The sequence below is a fragment of the Haemaphysalis longicornis genome, unplaced genomic scaffold (genome assembly GCF_048455015.1).
Source record: "Haemaphysalis longicornis isolate Haplotype H1 unplaced genomic scaffold, Haemaphysalis longicornis Haplotype H1 scaffold_15, whole genome shotgun sequence".
Classification (NCBI taxonomy): Eukaryota; Metazoa; Arthropoda; class Arachnida; order Ixodida; family Ixodidae; genus Haemaphysalis; species Haemaphysalis longicornis.
This window is the reverse complement of record NW_027526257.1, coordinates 7,592,159-7,606,098: the sequence shown is the minus strand read 5'-3', so window position 1 is coordinate 7,606,098 and position 13,940 is coordinate 7,592,159. Positions and strand designations below refer to the sequence as shown.

Sequence of the window (13,940 nt, the reverse complement as noted above, 5' to 3'; positions counted from 1 at the left end):
ACACGATCTGGATAATTTGCCACCCCCAAAATACTGACGTGTCCCTGAAACTTTCGTCACATTATTTTAAAGAAGAAACCCATTAGCGCAGCATGCGAACACGAGAATGCCACACGATTTTGAAGCGAAAGCTACAATGGTCGTATTCTCGCCGTTTCGCGGTGGCCGGTTGCAGCACTGATAGCTTTGCGGTTGCCTAGCAACCGCCGCAGCTGGCAGCGCCAATGGCAAGCCATCTCGCGTGACGTCAGAGGAGGAGCCGGTGAAATCGCGTTGCAATAACGGAGGAACAGCCGGAGTTGCATCGTATGTATAGAAGCTCGGTGGGATTCATCGTCAGATATAGAAAGTGAGTCGGAGAGACTGAAAGAAGCCATGGAGGCTTCGTCGTCGGAACGATATCGAGATGAGGCAGCGAGCCGAGGAGACCGAGTAAGAACGAGCCGCATGCCTCAAGAAGCGTCGTTTGTACGAAGCGGCCAGGCGAGTGCATTCACATGAGGATGGTTCGTTGCTTGTGCATTCTTTGTTCCAAACGTTTTATATTGCCTTAGATATTATATTACATGCCCTCACATGCACATATTCTGAATCAAAAAAATATTATTGCCCGATTCATGTGAACAGGATTCAATTTCGGTTTCAGGGCGCCGATTCAAGCAGTGACGTCACAGTGTTGCGAGGACGCTCTGCCACGTGTGTCTACCATGGGGCGCTGCGGTACGCTGTGACTTTACTACGGCGTCTGCTCCCGCGCACACGTGCTCCACGAGGGAAGTAAACACGCCGACTCGTCATGTCAAGCCGCGACAGCTCCGACACGTTCTCTTTGTCTGCCATAGAAATGAAATTGATTATGCAAACCATGCTCCTCAACATAGAGTTTCTTATACTTACTAAGAAACTCTATGCCCCTCAAAAAACCGCTCAAACAAAAAAACACACGCTTTCCCCGTGGCGAATCGAACCCGCAACGTTGCGGGAGCGGGCGCGACGCACGAGACCACTGGGCCAAGGTACAAATTGCCTCCGACTGCGTAATAGCCGGTGTACTAGTTGGAGGCCCATCCTTTGAGTCGTACGTCGGTGTTTACAAGCTAGTTTACAGAATTCCTAGCTGGTAAACTGAAATTTCTTAAATAGCGCTTGCGCAGCAAGGTTCCGCGAAGCGCCCGCAATAGCTTATCGCCATCAACTCTGCTCCTTCGCGGAAGCGCTCGCAAAAATAAGTGTGCCCGGCTGCGACTGCGATTTTGCACTGTAGGGATAGTGCTTGCCGTACTTTGGTTTTACGTTTTACGGTCAAAACCTTGACCGATATTGATCTCTTATTACCCAAATTACCCTACGTAACTCTTCTTCTGCACGAAACTGACCTTATATTTTCTACAGGCGAGCCGATCACACACGCATATGCAGTTTGCAGCTTCGGGGTAACGGCGTCGCCGAAGACCACGGCCGAAGCGTCGTACGCCAAAATACGGATCGCATTAGCGCTAGTGTCAAGTTGTATGGGCTTCATGAACCTTACTAAGTTTAGTACACTCACGAAACTAACAAAAAAGAGCCGCTTTCATTGCGGAACGAATGTTGTCGGGCGCAGTTTTCGCTTCTCGGTCAATTCCCGACGACGCGTCGGGCGACCTGTTTATTTGGCGCCTTCGGTCAGCGAGTCGGTCACGCTACGGCGACTTTCCATAGGCCGACGTGTTTGTGTCACCGTCGGCGTAGTGTGACAACGCGGTCGGGCAATTCGGCAGTTGGCCGATGGCTTGGCGACCCGTCGGCGTCGCCGTCGTGTCGGCCTAGTGTGTCTGATACGACCAAGCGACCAAAGAACTGTGGTAACTGGAGTTCAGGTTGACGTCGCCCAAGTCGCTAACGTGGTATGACGTCAGAAACTTTGTTATGCTGGCAATTCACTGACGTCATGGTTACTGGCGCTAGCGATGGGTCCCGATCCCCAGAAGAATATTTAAGGACTTTTTAGAAGCGAATTAAAATATATATTAAGCGCTTGCTGCACCCAGCACTTTGTGTTGAGGGTCCTTGCATACATAGAAAGCCTACAGCAGGCTTTTCACAGACTTAAAATTTGGTGGCACAACACCTTTAACGAGGGGTAACAACCAAAACAAAACACTCAGACATACGAGGCTGAACGATAAAGGCGTAACCGGACAAAGAACCAAGCTAACACTAACATTAACCCTACCTCTCGTTACGCACACCCAAGCATAACCGAGCTAGGCCACAGCCAATTTTTGACATTTCATTTTGAGTTGCCAAAGTTGCAATCTAGGACGTGTGTGATTAAGATTTAGTAAGAGCTATGTTTGCTGGCTTTAGAGTAGCACCAGAAAGTTCTGCTCGATTACTGAAATTTGCGCAAACATTACATGGCCTTCTTTTTATTTTTCTCTCAAGGATTCTTGCTTTGAAATGATGTAAAAAAGTTTTAAAGGACATAGGATTAGGTTGGTAATGGTAAATTATGCGGATAATGTGCTCTATACTACTGGAAATAAAATAATGGATAAAATCATTAGGGGAAAACATTGTCCAGGTAAAAAAAGGAAGGAAAAGTTTGCTGTCGCGTAGAAGGTGTATGGCCTGAGAAAGGTGGCAATGCCCTTCAATGTCAGGGTGGCACTCTTCGAATGGCAGAATTTGCCCGACTGTGCAGAAAAATTAGAAGATTACTCTTGATGGGCAGGGCAATGTTGTATTACGCATGATAAAGATTTTTTTTCATGGGTCACAAACACGGTGTGATAAGGTGCCAGTAAACATCTAAACACCAATGTAAACATCACTAAACGTGTAAACAAACGTAAATGTCACTGCTGGCTTTCTTTCCAGGGAAAATATTGATAATGTGTGGAGTTGTCTGTCCGCACACTGCGAGGTGCAAACATTTTGCCAAAACAAGCTACAGGAGGTGCTGTCCTATCGAGTATTTTTAAAGCTAGAGCAGTGCTTTGCATGTTATCAAAAAACCACTGGGGTTTAAAGCAATTGCAGGTTCTTCGTGACTAGAAACATTTAGGACTAGAACCGGACGTCCGGCGGACATCCACTTTCCGTATCTTGTTATCCACTGGGCAACCCCTTTAAATTTCTTTCCGGAAATATCTGATATTCAACATCCGCCGTACTTCTAAAAGTCAAGCTAAAAAGTCTGTACGACGTCCCTAGGATGAGCCATTCTTTTGTTTGCCCCGGACCATGCCACGGACGTCTGTAGTACATCCTCTGGATTATTGCAGATCTGCGACGCACGTCCAAATGTACGACGGATATTCGATGAACAGCTGTGGTCCAATGGGATTATTCGCAAGTTTTAACGCTTTCATGCATGCGGGCCTCATATGAGGAAACACATTTATCTTACTACAGAAGTCGTCCAGTTACGTGCATCAAGGTATTTGCCGCATGGTGTCCTCAATAGGCAATACGCGAAATTGACAGCGCCATCTAGTGAACGCAGCAGGTACCCTATCCGCCATTTTTATGCTGGCGAGAGGCGACTACTACGCCCGGCCGTCCCGCATGTGAGGGTACGCGCTTCGACTGTCACCGTCAGATTTTGTGCTGCCGAAATGCCAGTACACTGCTGTGTACCGCTGCGCAAGAAACGTGGCGTCACAGAAAACGATGGGAGCAAGGTATATGGATTGAAATACGTTTTCGCAGGGATCATTTAAACGTAAAACGGGGTATAGCGTGCAGAAGTTTTATGCGCGCGTTCTGGGTTGCATGAATCTCCGCAGTGCACCGGTCGCACGAGAGGAAAGCGGGAATAACCATTTTCTGTGTTACGCGGACAGGCTGTGTTTTTATACGTTAGTCAGCTTTGCGGCTATGTGACTTCACTCCGTCGGGCCTCTCCGCGACAGTGATTCCCCTCAGTCGAGTGGAGAGTCCGCCGCTGCTGTTGGGGTAACTAGTGTGACAGAACTGAATAGCTCGGACGGGGGTGTTTTGTAAAGAAGTAGTTAGACGAGGTAGACATGGTAGTTTTGAAGATTATTGCGCACAGTGACGCGGAGAGCTTCGGCTACTCCGAGTAGCATGCCGTACACGCTTGCTGGAAAGACATCTCGTCCGCTTGTACGCATTCAAGCTCCGTTGTGTCCGCAATAAAGATCGATGCATGCTCACCGCACAGCAGTAAAACTGCGTCATTCGGAGGAGGAGGGCTATGCCCGTCGCGAACAGGAAAGTGTCTGCTCAGGCGTTTAACTTCATTTCCCCCAACGTGCGCGGACGCAACTCTTCTATTCGGTGCTCACTCACTATTTTGCTTTACTTTACCAACGAAATAAAATCGGGAAGTCCCAGATGGCAGGGTGCGCTGCTGGATGTTGGCAAAACTGGCCCCATGTAGTATCGCCAGGGCTTGACTGGATAACGTTCTGCATGATGTTGCAGTGCCCAGTGGAAATTCTGTAAATGCGTAACTCCTTCTCATAACAGACCTCGGCAGTCCCATTTATTCGTGAGACGGCATTCATTCCCTGCATTTTAGTCTGTTCGGTTCAGTTGTGTTACAGCTGTTTTGTTGGGTTACAACTCATCTAAACTGTATTTATGTTTCATTATCAAACCTACAGCTGTGGAGGCAGCCAGCACTTGTTTGTACGGGATTCTGCCTTTTGCCTGCCCCAGGCTCGGAGCTCCTAGAAACCTTTGTAGCTACTAGGAGATTAAACATTAACTGATTTAAATGTCCCCGAGTGCCCACAAGTGATTAATGCCTCTTAAGGCTTGCTGTGAAGGGCCAAATCCAGGAAAGGCTGCTAGAAAAGGGGAGTGTGCCCAGAAAAAATGGGGGAAATCCCATTTCAAGTTTCGCGGTAGCCGCAAGCTCGAACCTCAAGGTATTATAAGCTGTATTGTAGTGCTTCCTTAGTCATGCAATTCACATATTAGTGCGACCGTTATTCTTTGTGAGGTGAATTTCTGATAGTCCCTGTGTTTGTAAACTAAATAGAACAACCAAACAACTAAGACAAACCTTGTTCATTACGCCGGACTGAATGTTCGTTTGCTTATATCTTGTATCCTTCCACCGCTTTGCAAAAGATCCAATGGTCTGGTGTCACGGTGGCTGCCCCTTGTGAAATTCTGGGCTACATTCAAGTAGTGAAGCCTGCAGTTAGTTGTGTCTGCTGGTACGACTGTGCAGATCCAGCAGGCGCAGGCTCAAGCTTCGTGTCCACCGACGGCCCCCCCCCCCCACTGCAAGGAGAACGGCGGCAAAGTCGAAGGTCCCAAGGCTCTGGAGATCCTCTCCGAGGCTATGAATCGCGTCAAGTCGTTGCTGCTTATTTTGCTGTTCAGCCTAGGCATCAAAAAGTTACACGGGCATTGGTATGCCCATGCCGCCCTCACGCGAACTCCGCCAGTCCACATTCTGCACGGCCATGGGCCTGATGCTTTGTCATGGGGGGCGCCTCCACTGCTGCGGCAACTCGGTGCATGAGAGCTCTGGTAGCGCCTCCTTGAAGCCCTTCTGCTTCAGCAGAACAAGGAGGCGCAGAGCCACAGGAATTCGGCTGCACGCACCACCAGCCCCAGCGAGGCACTCACACGTAGAGTCTGCCACTGCTCCACTGTCGCTGTTCAAAGCCAGGCTGACTCTGTGCGGCCACCCACTCTTTTTCTGTATTCGGTAGCATGAGGCACGTGCATAGACAATCCCAAGACAGTAAGGGCAACACCAACAACAAACAGCGCCACCAGAAAACGAGACAGCGGAAAAGCGGTACCATTGCGAAGCCCAACAGCAAAAAAAAAACAGTTATGTCAGCTCTTCAATCGCGTCTTGACGCATTAGAACTCACTAAGGGTACGGTGACCGAAACATCACCCTCGCTAGGGGCACGATCAAATGCAGAGCATTTCCGCGGGGGGCACGCCTGCCAGTCGTATGGATTACGTATTGGTTGTGGTTGTTGTAATTGTTGTCTTCCAGCGTAGATATTGTCGATGAAGTCGATGGTGAAACGTGCCGTGAACCCCCTGCCGCGGCTATGACGCAACGTGGAGCGGCTATGACGCAACACAATCCAACACAATCCACTTTAATCCAATACAATCCAAGCCAAGCCAAGCCAAGCCAATCCAATCGAATCCAATCCAATGTCCCTAGCGAGAGAGTGTTATAGTGCCGACATCGCGCCACCACACGAACGCGTGATGTTGACGTCACGATCACGCCACAGATGTTAGCGACCGGAGCGCGCTTAAACGACATATGTGGTTTAAGCGCGAACCGACCGCGGCGAGAGAGCGCGATGCGAGCGCCCCCACCTTTCTTGCGCGCGAACCGACTGTTGCTCAGCGCGAACCCAACGCGCCGAGAGAGGGTGTTGCGCACGTCCCCACCTGTTGTGCGCCCGAACCGAACGTGGCGAGAGAGGGTGTTGCGAGCGGAGAGAAGGCGAGGAGGACGCGGGGGAGAGGGCGCACCTGTGGCCCACGGTTGAATGAGTCAAGGATATAAGGCGCGTTCGTAAGCTTCCATTCTGTGTCCTCTTTGTGGCGCCGTGGGCAGAGCACCAGGTACCTTGATTTCCTCCCGCAGAATCGTGGGATCGAAACCTGGCGCCGGTAAGTATTATTTTTTTATAAAGTGTAGGGGGAGCGATGCGGACTACGGGCGTCAACGCGGGTGACATCGTGAGTTACTGAAATGCTCTGCATTTAAAAAAGAATTTTGTAAGCTGCACACAGTCACGTTTCTCGTCTTTTTATTAAGTGCAATATCACAGGTACGAATAAAACAAGGTGCAGCTACAGTGCCACGACAGCTTTATACAAAGCAACAAGGTTATGCAACCTACTCTCGCCAAAGTACTGAATTTGTCCTTTAGGAAAAATCCTTGTGCAGCTGACGCTACAGTGCAATAAACAAAACCTCCATGAAGTGCTTCGATGTAAACAACCTCTAGTGTAACATCAAACAGACTGCTTTTTATTGATTCGTTAAAAGCTAGGAAAACCCTATGGCAATGCTGCTGAAATATCTCTAATCCAACATACGCCGCCTGAATCAGTTTTTTAAAAAGTCGCACTGTTAACCTACGTGCCATTTGCGGTAGCCATCTGACCAGTTTCGTTCTTTCTAGTTATCCTTGTAGATCCGTTTAGTCTAAATGATTAGTGAACACACTAGCATACGTCATGTTTTATACAAAACAGCATGCGCACTCGTAGAGGCACCATATATGAATATTAGACCAGTAATACATATCTGCCGACGCGAAATTTGTTTGCGAAAAAAATTATTTTCATAGTACTAGCGATGTGCTTCGAGGCATGCACACTGCACCACCCGAAAAGATGCGAAGTTTCTTCGAGACTATGCCTGCTGATCGGACGTGCTAAACATAAATGCCAAACCATAATGAGAAGTTCTCGAAGCACGTAAGCACGCGTACTGAAACAAACACGCACTGACATGACCGACGTCGCTGAGAACGCGCGCACAACGTTGGCATGGGCGGCACTATTTGTGTGTTGCTGCAAAAGGAAAAGCACTACATGCGTGCTTTCAGGAGGTTACACAACAATGCGACGCTTACGTACCTCGTGTCATCAGCGTTGGTCAAAGAAGAAGAAGAAGAAGAAGGATATGCTTTATTCCAAAAATACATAACAAAACATTGAATGACGCATCTGGGTACTTAGCCGACAAGGCTAGTGCGTACCCATTACAAAATGGTGTTTTACATAATCCCTTCAGGATCGCTCAGATAACCAACAATAATAAGAACAAGATTGCTTAGAATTATAAACAAATAATACTCTAGAGCTTAGGAGAACTATAACACTTGGAAAAATATATTTCTTTAACGATAGTGCAAATTTTGGCTCACACTAATATTTTAAGGTAACTGGTTTCATACTTTGGACCCAGTAAAAGATATTAGACGACGATCATATACATTATGCACTTTTGGCAAATTGAGGTTATTATGGTACGCATGTCGCGTATCCCGCAAAGGCAATAAAAAAACTGATGACGGGTAAGGTGTATTCAGAGTCAGAACTCTGTTAATGAGAAGGGCCGTTTTGTAGTCACGAACTATGTTAAAAGGCATTATGCTAAGTTCGTCAAAAATTGGTGCGGAGGGTGAAGTCCTTGGAGCTGATGCCATGATTCTTAAGGCTCTTTTTTGAAGAATGTTTATGCGTGCTAGATATGATACATAAGTGAATCCCCATGACTCTATACAATCGGTTAAGTGACAATGAAAAACACTAAAACAGATTATACGTAAGGTTTCTTTATTAAAATGTTTTCTTGCATTAATCAGCGTTGAATATCCGTAAGCTAGTTTCGAACTTAATTTTTCTATATGTGGTGCCCAATGAAGTGAAGTGCCTGGAGTTATTCCCAAATATTTGTACTGGTCAACCTGATTGATATTTATCCGTCCAATGTTTAAGGAACACACTTTCGGCCGTTTTTTTCGGTTCGAGGAGAACAAAATAAATTTTGTTTTTTTTCATTCTTCGCATTGAACCACTTAAGCGAATTCTGTAGTTCATTATTTCCGCGTGACTGAATTTCAGTAAGTGACCGATGTGAAATAATGAGAGCGGTATCGTCTGCATATAAGACGGCTTGCGCTTTATACCGGGAGCTAGGGTAATCATTAATGAATAGGGTAAAAAGTATTGGTCCTAAAACAGGGTCCTGTAGTACTCCGGTGGTTACTTGATTCACTGACGATTTGTTTAGAGCTATCTGTAGAAACCGTTGGCGATTAGTTGAGTAGCTTCTGAAAAAGTTTTTGGCTGGCCCTCGAAACCCATCGCGTTCTAACTTAGTGAGGAGAATTTCATGATTTACAGAGTCAAATGCTTTTTTATATATAAAAATATGGCTAAAGCGAATTTATTGTTGTTAAGCGCATTGTAAATTACTTCTGTGACTGAGTGCATGGCCGTTGCTGTAGAATAATTTTTGCGAAACCCGTGTTTATTTTTGGCTAAAAATATTATATTTTTTAATATAACGTATCATTCTCTTAGCTATTATTTTTCAAACAGGAATATTGTTATGGGACGGTAATTAGTGATGTTATTCTGGTCATCTGCTTTGAATATTGGTGTTACCCTCCCAGTTTTAAGTGCTTCCAGATAAGTTCCTGTTATAAAGGATTGGATAAAAATTATTTTTAAAGGATGGCATAATATATCAATGTTCTCTTTTAGTACATGCACTTGTAATTTCATCAGGGGCCGACAGCTTTATTTCCTGGCACCTGTTTTTTTATTTGTATAATTTCATCCGCTGTAATTTCTTCGAAAGCAATACTATTTCGAATTGGAGCGGGCAAAATTGGGTGACGCTCTTCGTCATTTTTATTCGATGAAAACTTGTTCCCGACATTGATGTAAAATTTGTGAAACATCTCAAGTAGACGTGAAGTGTAAAAGCCTAAAATGTCTGAATCAGGCAATTTAATATAAGGTTGTCGCTTTTTCGTGATAGAGTTAATTATTCGCCAGATCTCTTTCGAGTTCCCGTTTGCTTTTAGAATGAGTATTGTTTTTTACGCTTGCGCATAAGCGCAAGTGATAAGTTACACGCAATCCTGTACTGCTCTTTGTAATAAGCGTTATTCTTGTGTTGCTTCATTTTGTTACACCAGTGTTCTTTGTTCTTGGTAACTTTTAGAATAGAGTCGGTCATGCAGGAGCAGATTGGGTTTATGAAGTACTCTGCTCTTCGAGAAGTTATTTGCCTCTTTACGCAACTTGATTCTAACATTACGAAAAAAATTGTTCTAAGCCTTGTGGATGTCGCTATCGTAAGTTTCGGTGAAGTCTTTTTCCTGCAGGTGCTGTTTCGTTTTTGCGTAGTCCACCTTCCACTAATTAAGTCCTGTATTTTTCGTCTACTGCCAACGATCAATGTTCACCGTTATATGAATAGGGAAGTGTCCGTTACATATTCTTGTATAACACCGGCATCAACTTTTTCAAGTTCTAGTTTAGAAATGATATGATCTATAGTGGACGAGGACGTTTGCGTAACCCTTGTGGGACTTGGAATGTGGTTGTGAAAGCCATAAGAAAGGAATAATTGCTGATACTTGGTCTTGAGGTTGTCATTAGTGTTTATAATGAAATCCCCACAGATAATTACTTTGCTATGTGTATTGGTAAGATATTGTAATATGTCCTCTAGTATATCCAAAAATACCGGTATACTGTAATTAGGTGGCCTGTATACTACCCCGATTGTGAGGTCATTTTGAACTTCCGCCAACAGCATGTCAATTTCACCGGAACTTGTTCTTGTTAGCGTTTCTATCTTCTTCTCACCTCTCGGACCAGATTCTCTTGAACAGGAAATAAATTTGTAGTTTGTCAGGTTTAGAAACTAATCCTTTCTTAGCCAAGTCTCTGACAAAGCAATCACGCTGTATTGAGCATTCGTTTTCGATAATAGCGCGAGTAATGTATCGAAATTTTTGTTGATACTTCTAATATTACAGTGAAATTAGGTTCAGGTCACGTGTTTCTGGACTATTCTTTGCAGGTGTAAAGGCATTAGTCATGTTAGTACGAGTTGGGTAAGGGTACGAGTTGCTGCGACATGATATTTACACGATCTTAGAAAGGTCACCAGAGCTTGCTATGTGAATTGTCTTTGAATTTTCCTTCCTTCGCGCCAAGATCTCGACTGTGATACCCACACAAACCGCCAGTTTTTCTCTTTCTTGTTTGCAACAGCCATTCCGAGAAGTGCTTTGTACTGGGGGCACACATGTTCGTTAATGAACACTGGGCGAGTTTCGCTGAAGCCAATGTCATTCGCTGCAAGCCTATGCCTTTTGCCGTCTTGCAGGACCCTGTCTCTTGCTCCTCGGGACACGAACCTCACAATGATGTTACTACTCTCTTTGTTCTTCGTTGGCACCCTATGCACAACGTCCATATCTGACGGTTCAACGGTTGTGCCAACCTTTTCAGTAATTTTCTGCACAACTTCCACGAGTGACTCGTCTTTCTCTTGTGGGACTCCATGTTGTTTTTCCCGCTGTATTGCTTCAGTTCTACGATTTCGTTTCGTGCGTGATTGCGCGAAACCCGCATGAATGTACATTTGGTTGTATTAAGCTCATGCGCTAATGCGAAGCTACTTTGATGAGTAAGTTAGTTGAGGAATGTGCGTCCACATGGTCGGGCGAGCAGGCTTCCCAACGCTGAATTTCACCTTTTATTTTCTTTATTTTTTCCACTCTGGAACGGTGACGGTAATTAACAGGTTGATTTGTAGTCCCCTCAGAAATGTTCACTAACTGTGAATCGGGCAACCACATTTTAAGCAGTATTATATCAGGTGCTGTTTACGGGTAAGTGGTTTTGTTTCTAATAAAACTCAATGCTTATGCATTAAGTTTATAGGAGAAAAATACGTTGTCATAAAAACCTGCGTGATATTCCGTTCTGAATTGTAAGTGGAGACATTATAAGTTGTCTACACTGCATCGCAAAGAGGATATGATTGATGATCTTCGCAGTTTGCTGCCATATGAGCATGGCCACTTTTGGTTTAGTGTACGCTCTCTCAGCATCGCGTTGACACACCGGGCTCCTTGGCTTACAAAACAGCTGTCACTTAACAAAAGTATTCAGTAAACCATGATTGTGATGCATGAAACGAAACGTTTATGATGAGTGATACCACAAACCCATTGCCTATCTCGAGCCGTCTCATTGTGGTATTTCTGTAGAGACTGCCCAATGCTGATTTTAAGAGGGGCGACAAAAGTCATATTGACATAAGAGCACCTTCCCACCCTAAGCCCATGGGACATCTTTGACACAACAGCTACCGTTTCGGTTTCGTATGTTTTCGCTGGAGCACATAACCTGGATAATTTGCAATCTAAAAATATAGGTGTGTCCCGGGAAATTTTTTCACATTATTTTAAAGCATGAACCCATTAGCGCATTGTGCGAACACAAGAAGGCCACAAGATTTTGAAGTGAGAGCTACAATGGCCGTATTCTCGCCATTTCCCTGTGGCCGGTGTTCGCACTACAAGAGTTGCAGCTGGCAGCACCACTGGCAAGCCATGTGGCGTGATGTCAGAGGAGGAGCCGGTGAAATCGCGTTGAAATAATCAAGGAAGAGCCGGAGTTGCATTGTATATATAGAAGTTCGGTGGGATTCGGCGTCAGATATGGAAAGTGAGTCGGAGAGACTGAAAGAAGCCATTGAGGCTTCGTCGTGGTAACGAAATCACGAGGATGCAGCGAGCCGATGAGACGTAGTAACAGCGAGCCGGACGCCTCAAGAAGCGCCGTAAGTACGAAACGGACAGGCGAGTGGATTCAGATGAGGATGGTTTGTCGTCTCGTTTGGAATCTCGTGCCTAAGTTGCGGATCAACGACGGTATGAATTGAGGAGGAGGCAACGACCTGCTGGGACAGAAGAAGAACGCGCTCCGCGTTTCGAACAGTAACTTAACGAAAGGTCACAACCAAACCTAAACGCTCAGGTGTACGATGCTCAACAATAAAGGTGTAACCGGAAAGAGAACCGAGCTAAATAATAATATTAACCGTCCCTCGCGCTACGCAAACCCACACATAACTGAGTTAAGCCAAAGCAAATTTTTGTATTCCATTTTGAGTGGCCGAAATGGAAATCCATCATGTGCGTGATTAAGTTGTAGCAAGACCTATTTTTGCTGCCTTTAGAGGAGGACCAGAAAGTGCAGCTGGATTACTTAAAACTCAGTAAAACAAATGTGGTTTTCTTTTTTTGTCTGTCAAGAATTCCTGCTTAGAAATGCTATCTGTAGTAAAGGGGCCGTGCAGAGTGGGGGCCAATCCGCAGGTACCGGTGGCATAACGTGCGCGCTAGAGAAACCAGCATCGAGGAAGCAGGGAAGAAGAAGAAGGACGTCGGAAGCTGTTCGTTTCGGAGGCAGCAAGACGTCCACCCTCGCGGTGTAGGCCCGAGGACCGTCGCCGGCTCTCCCGTTTGAGCTACCACCCGCGCTGTCAACGAGACGACGGCCGACGAGACCACAAGAAGGTGTTGCGCCAGTCAGGGTGAGCGGTGTTCCGGTGGCATGGAGCGCGGGCAGCGAGGCCTCGCCATGGCGGAGGCCTAAGCACTTCCGTCCCGCCGCTAGCCATCGGCCAATGTCACGTCCCTGCCAGCGAGAGGGCAACTCCTCATCGACTTCACTAGTCTGACCCGTCGCCATCCAGAGAAGTACGTCTCCGCGTCATCGCATCAGCGATCGTCTCGCCGCGCGATCGGCGTCTGTGAGCGCGTGACTTTCTTCAAGACTTTGTTTATTGTCTTCCGCACTTGAATGTTCCTGCATCTAGTTCGCTCGTGTGCTACAGTGTCTTATCGGCTTTCTCCATTATCCAGCTAATATAATGTTGTGTGTGCGTGTGCGAGAACACAGTAGTCAAGTCTCGTGACTTTCTATGCGGCCCGGCCCAACATTCTTTACACTATCAAACAGTTTTAAAGGACAGATAAGCAGGTTGATAACGGCAGAATAAGCGGATTATGTGCTCTGTATTACTGGAAATAAACTTGTGGATAAAGTCATTAGGGGAAGGTGCTGTGCAGGTATATAGAGGAAACGTTTGCTGTCGTGTGGAAGATGTCGCTTGGCCTGAGAAAGGCGACAATGCACTACAATGTCAATGTGGCACTCTTGGTGCGTACAAAAAACGGCAGTATTTGTCCGACTGGGCAGAAATATTACAACGACATCACTCTAGATGTGCAGGGGATATTTTATTACGCATGATAAACATCTTGTTTATGGATCACAAGCACGGTGAGATGAGGTACGGGTAAACATCACTGTACACATCACTTAACATATTAACAACCATACACATCACTGCTCGTACTCTTTCCAGGAAAAATATT

The 13,940-nt window shown here is 45.9% G+C and overlaps 1 protein-coding gene and 1 pseudogene across 1 annotated transcript in view; one reads left to right on the top strand and one right to left on the bottom strand.

Annotated features, from left to right (window-relative positions):
* Window positions 1-1,682: 1,682 nt before the first annotated feature.
* Window positions 1,683-5,704, bottom strand: LOC144165843 (uncharacterized; annotated as a pseudogene).
* A 6,511-nt stretch (window positions 5,705-12,215) lies between these two features.
* LOC144165842 (protein brunelleschi-like) overlaps window positions 12,216-13,940 on the top strand; it is a 7,595-nt gene continuing 5,870 nt past the window's right edge. Inside the window, exon 1 of the mRNA XM_077695613.1 lies at window positions 12,216-12,222. Within this exon, the coding sequence (XP_077551739.1) occupies window positions 12,216-12,222 (7 nt within the window). The remainder of the gene's footprint in view (window positions 12,223-13,940) is intronic.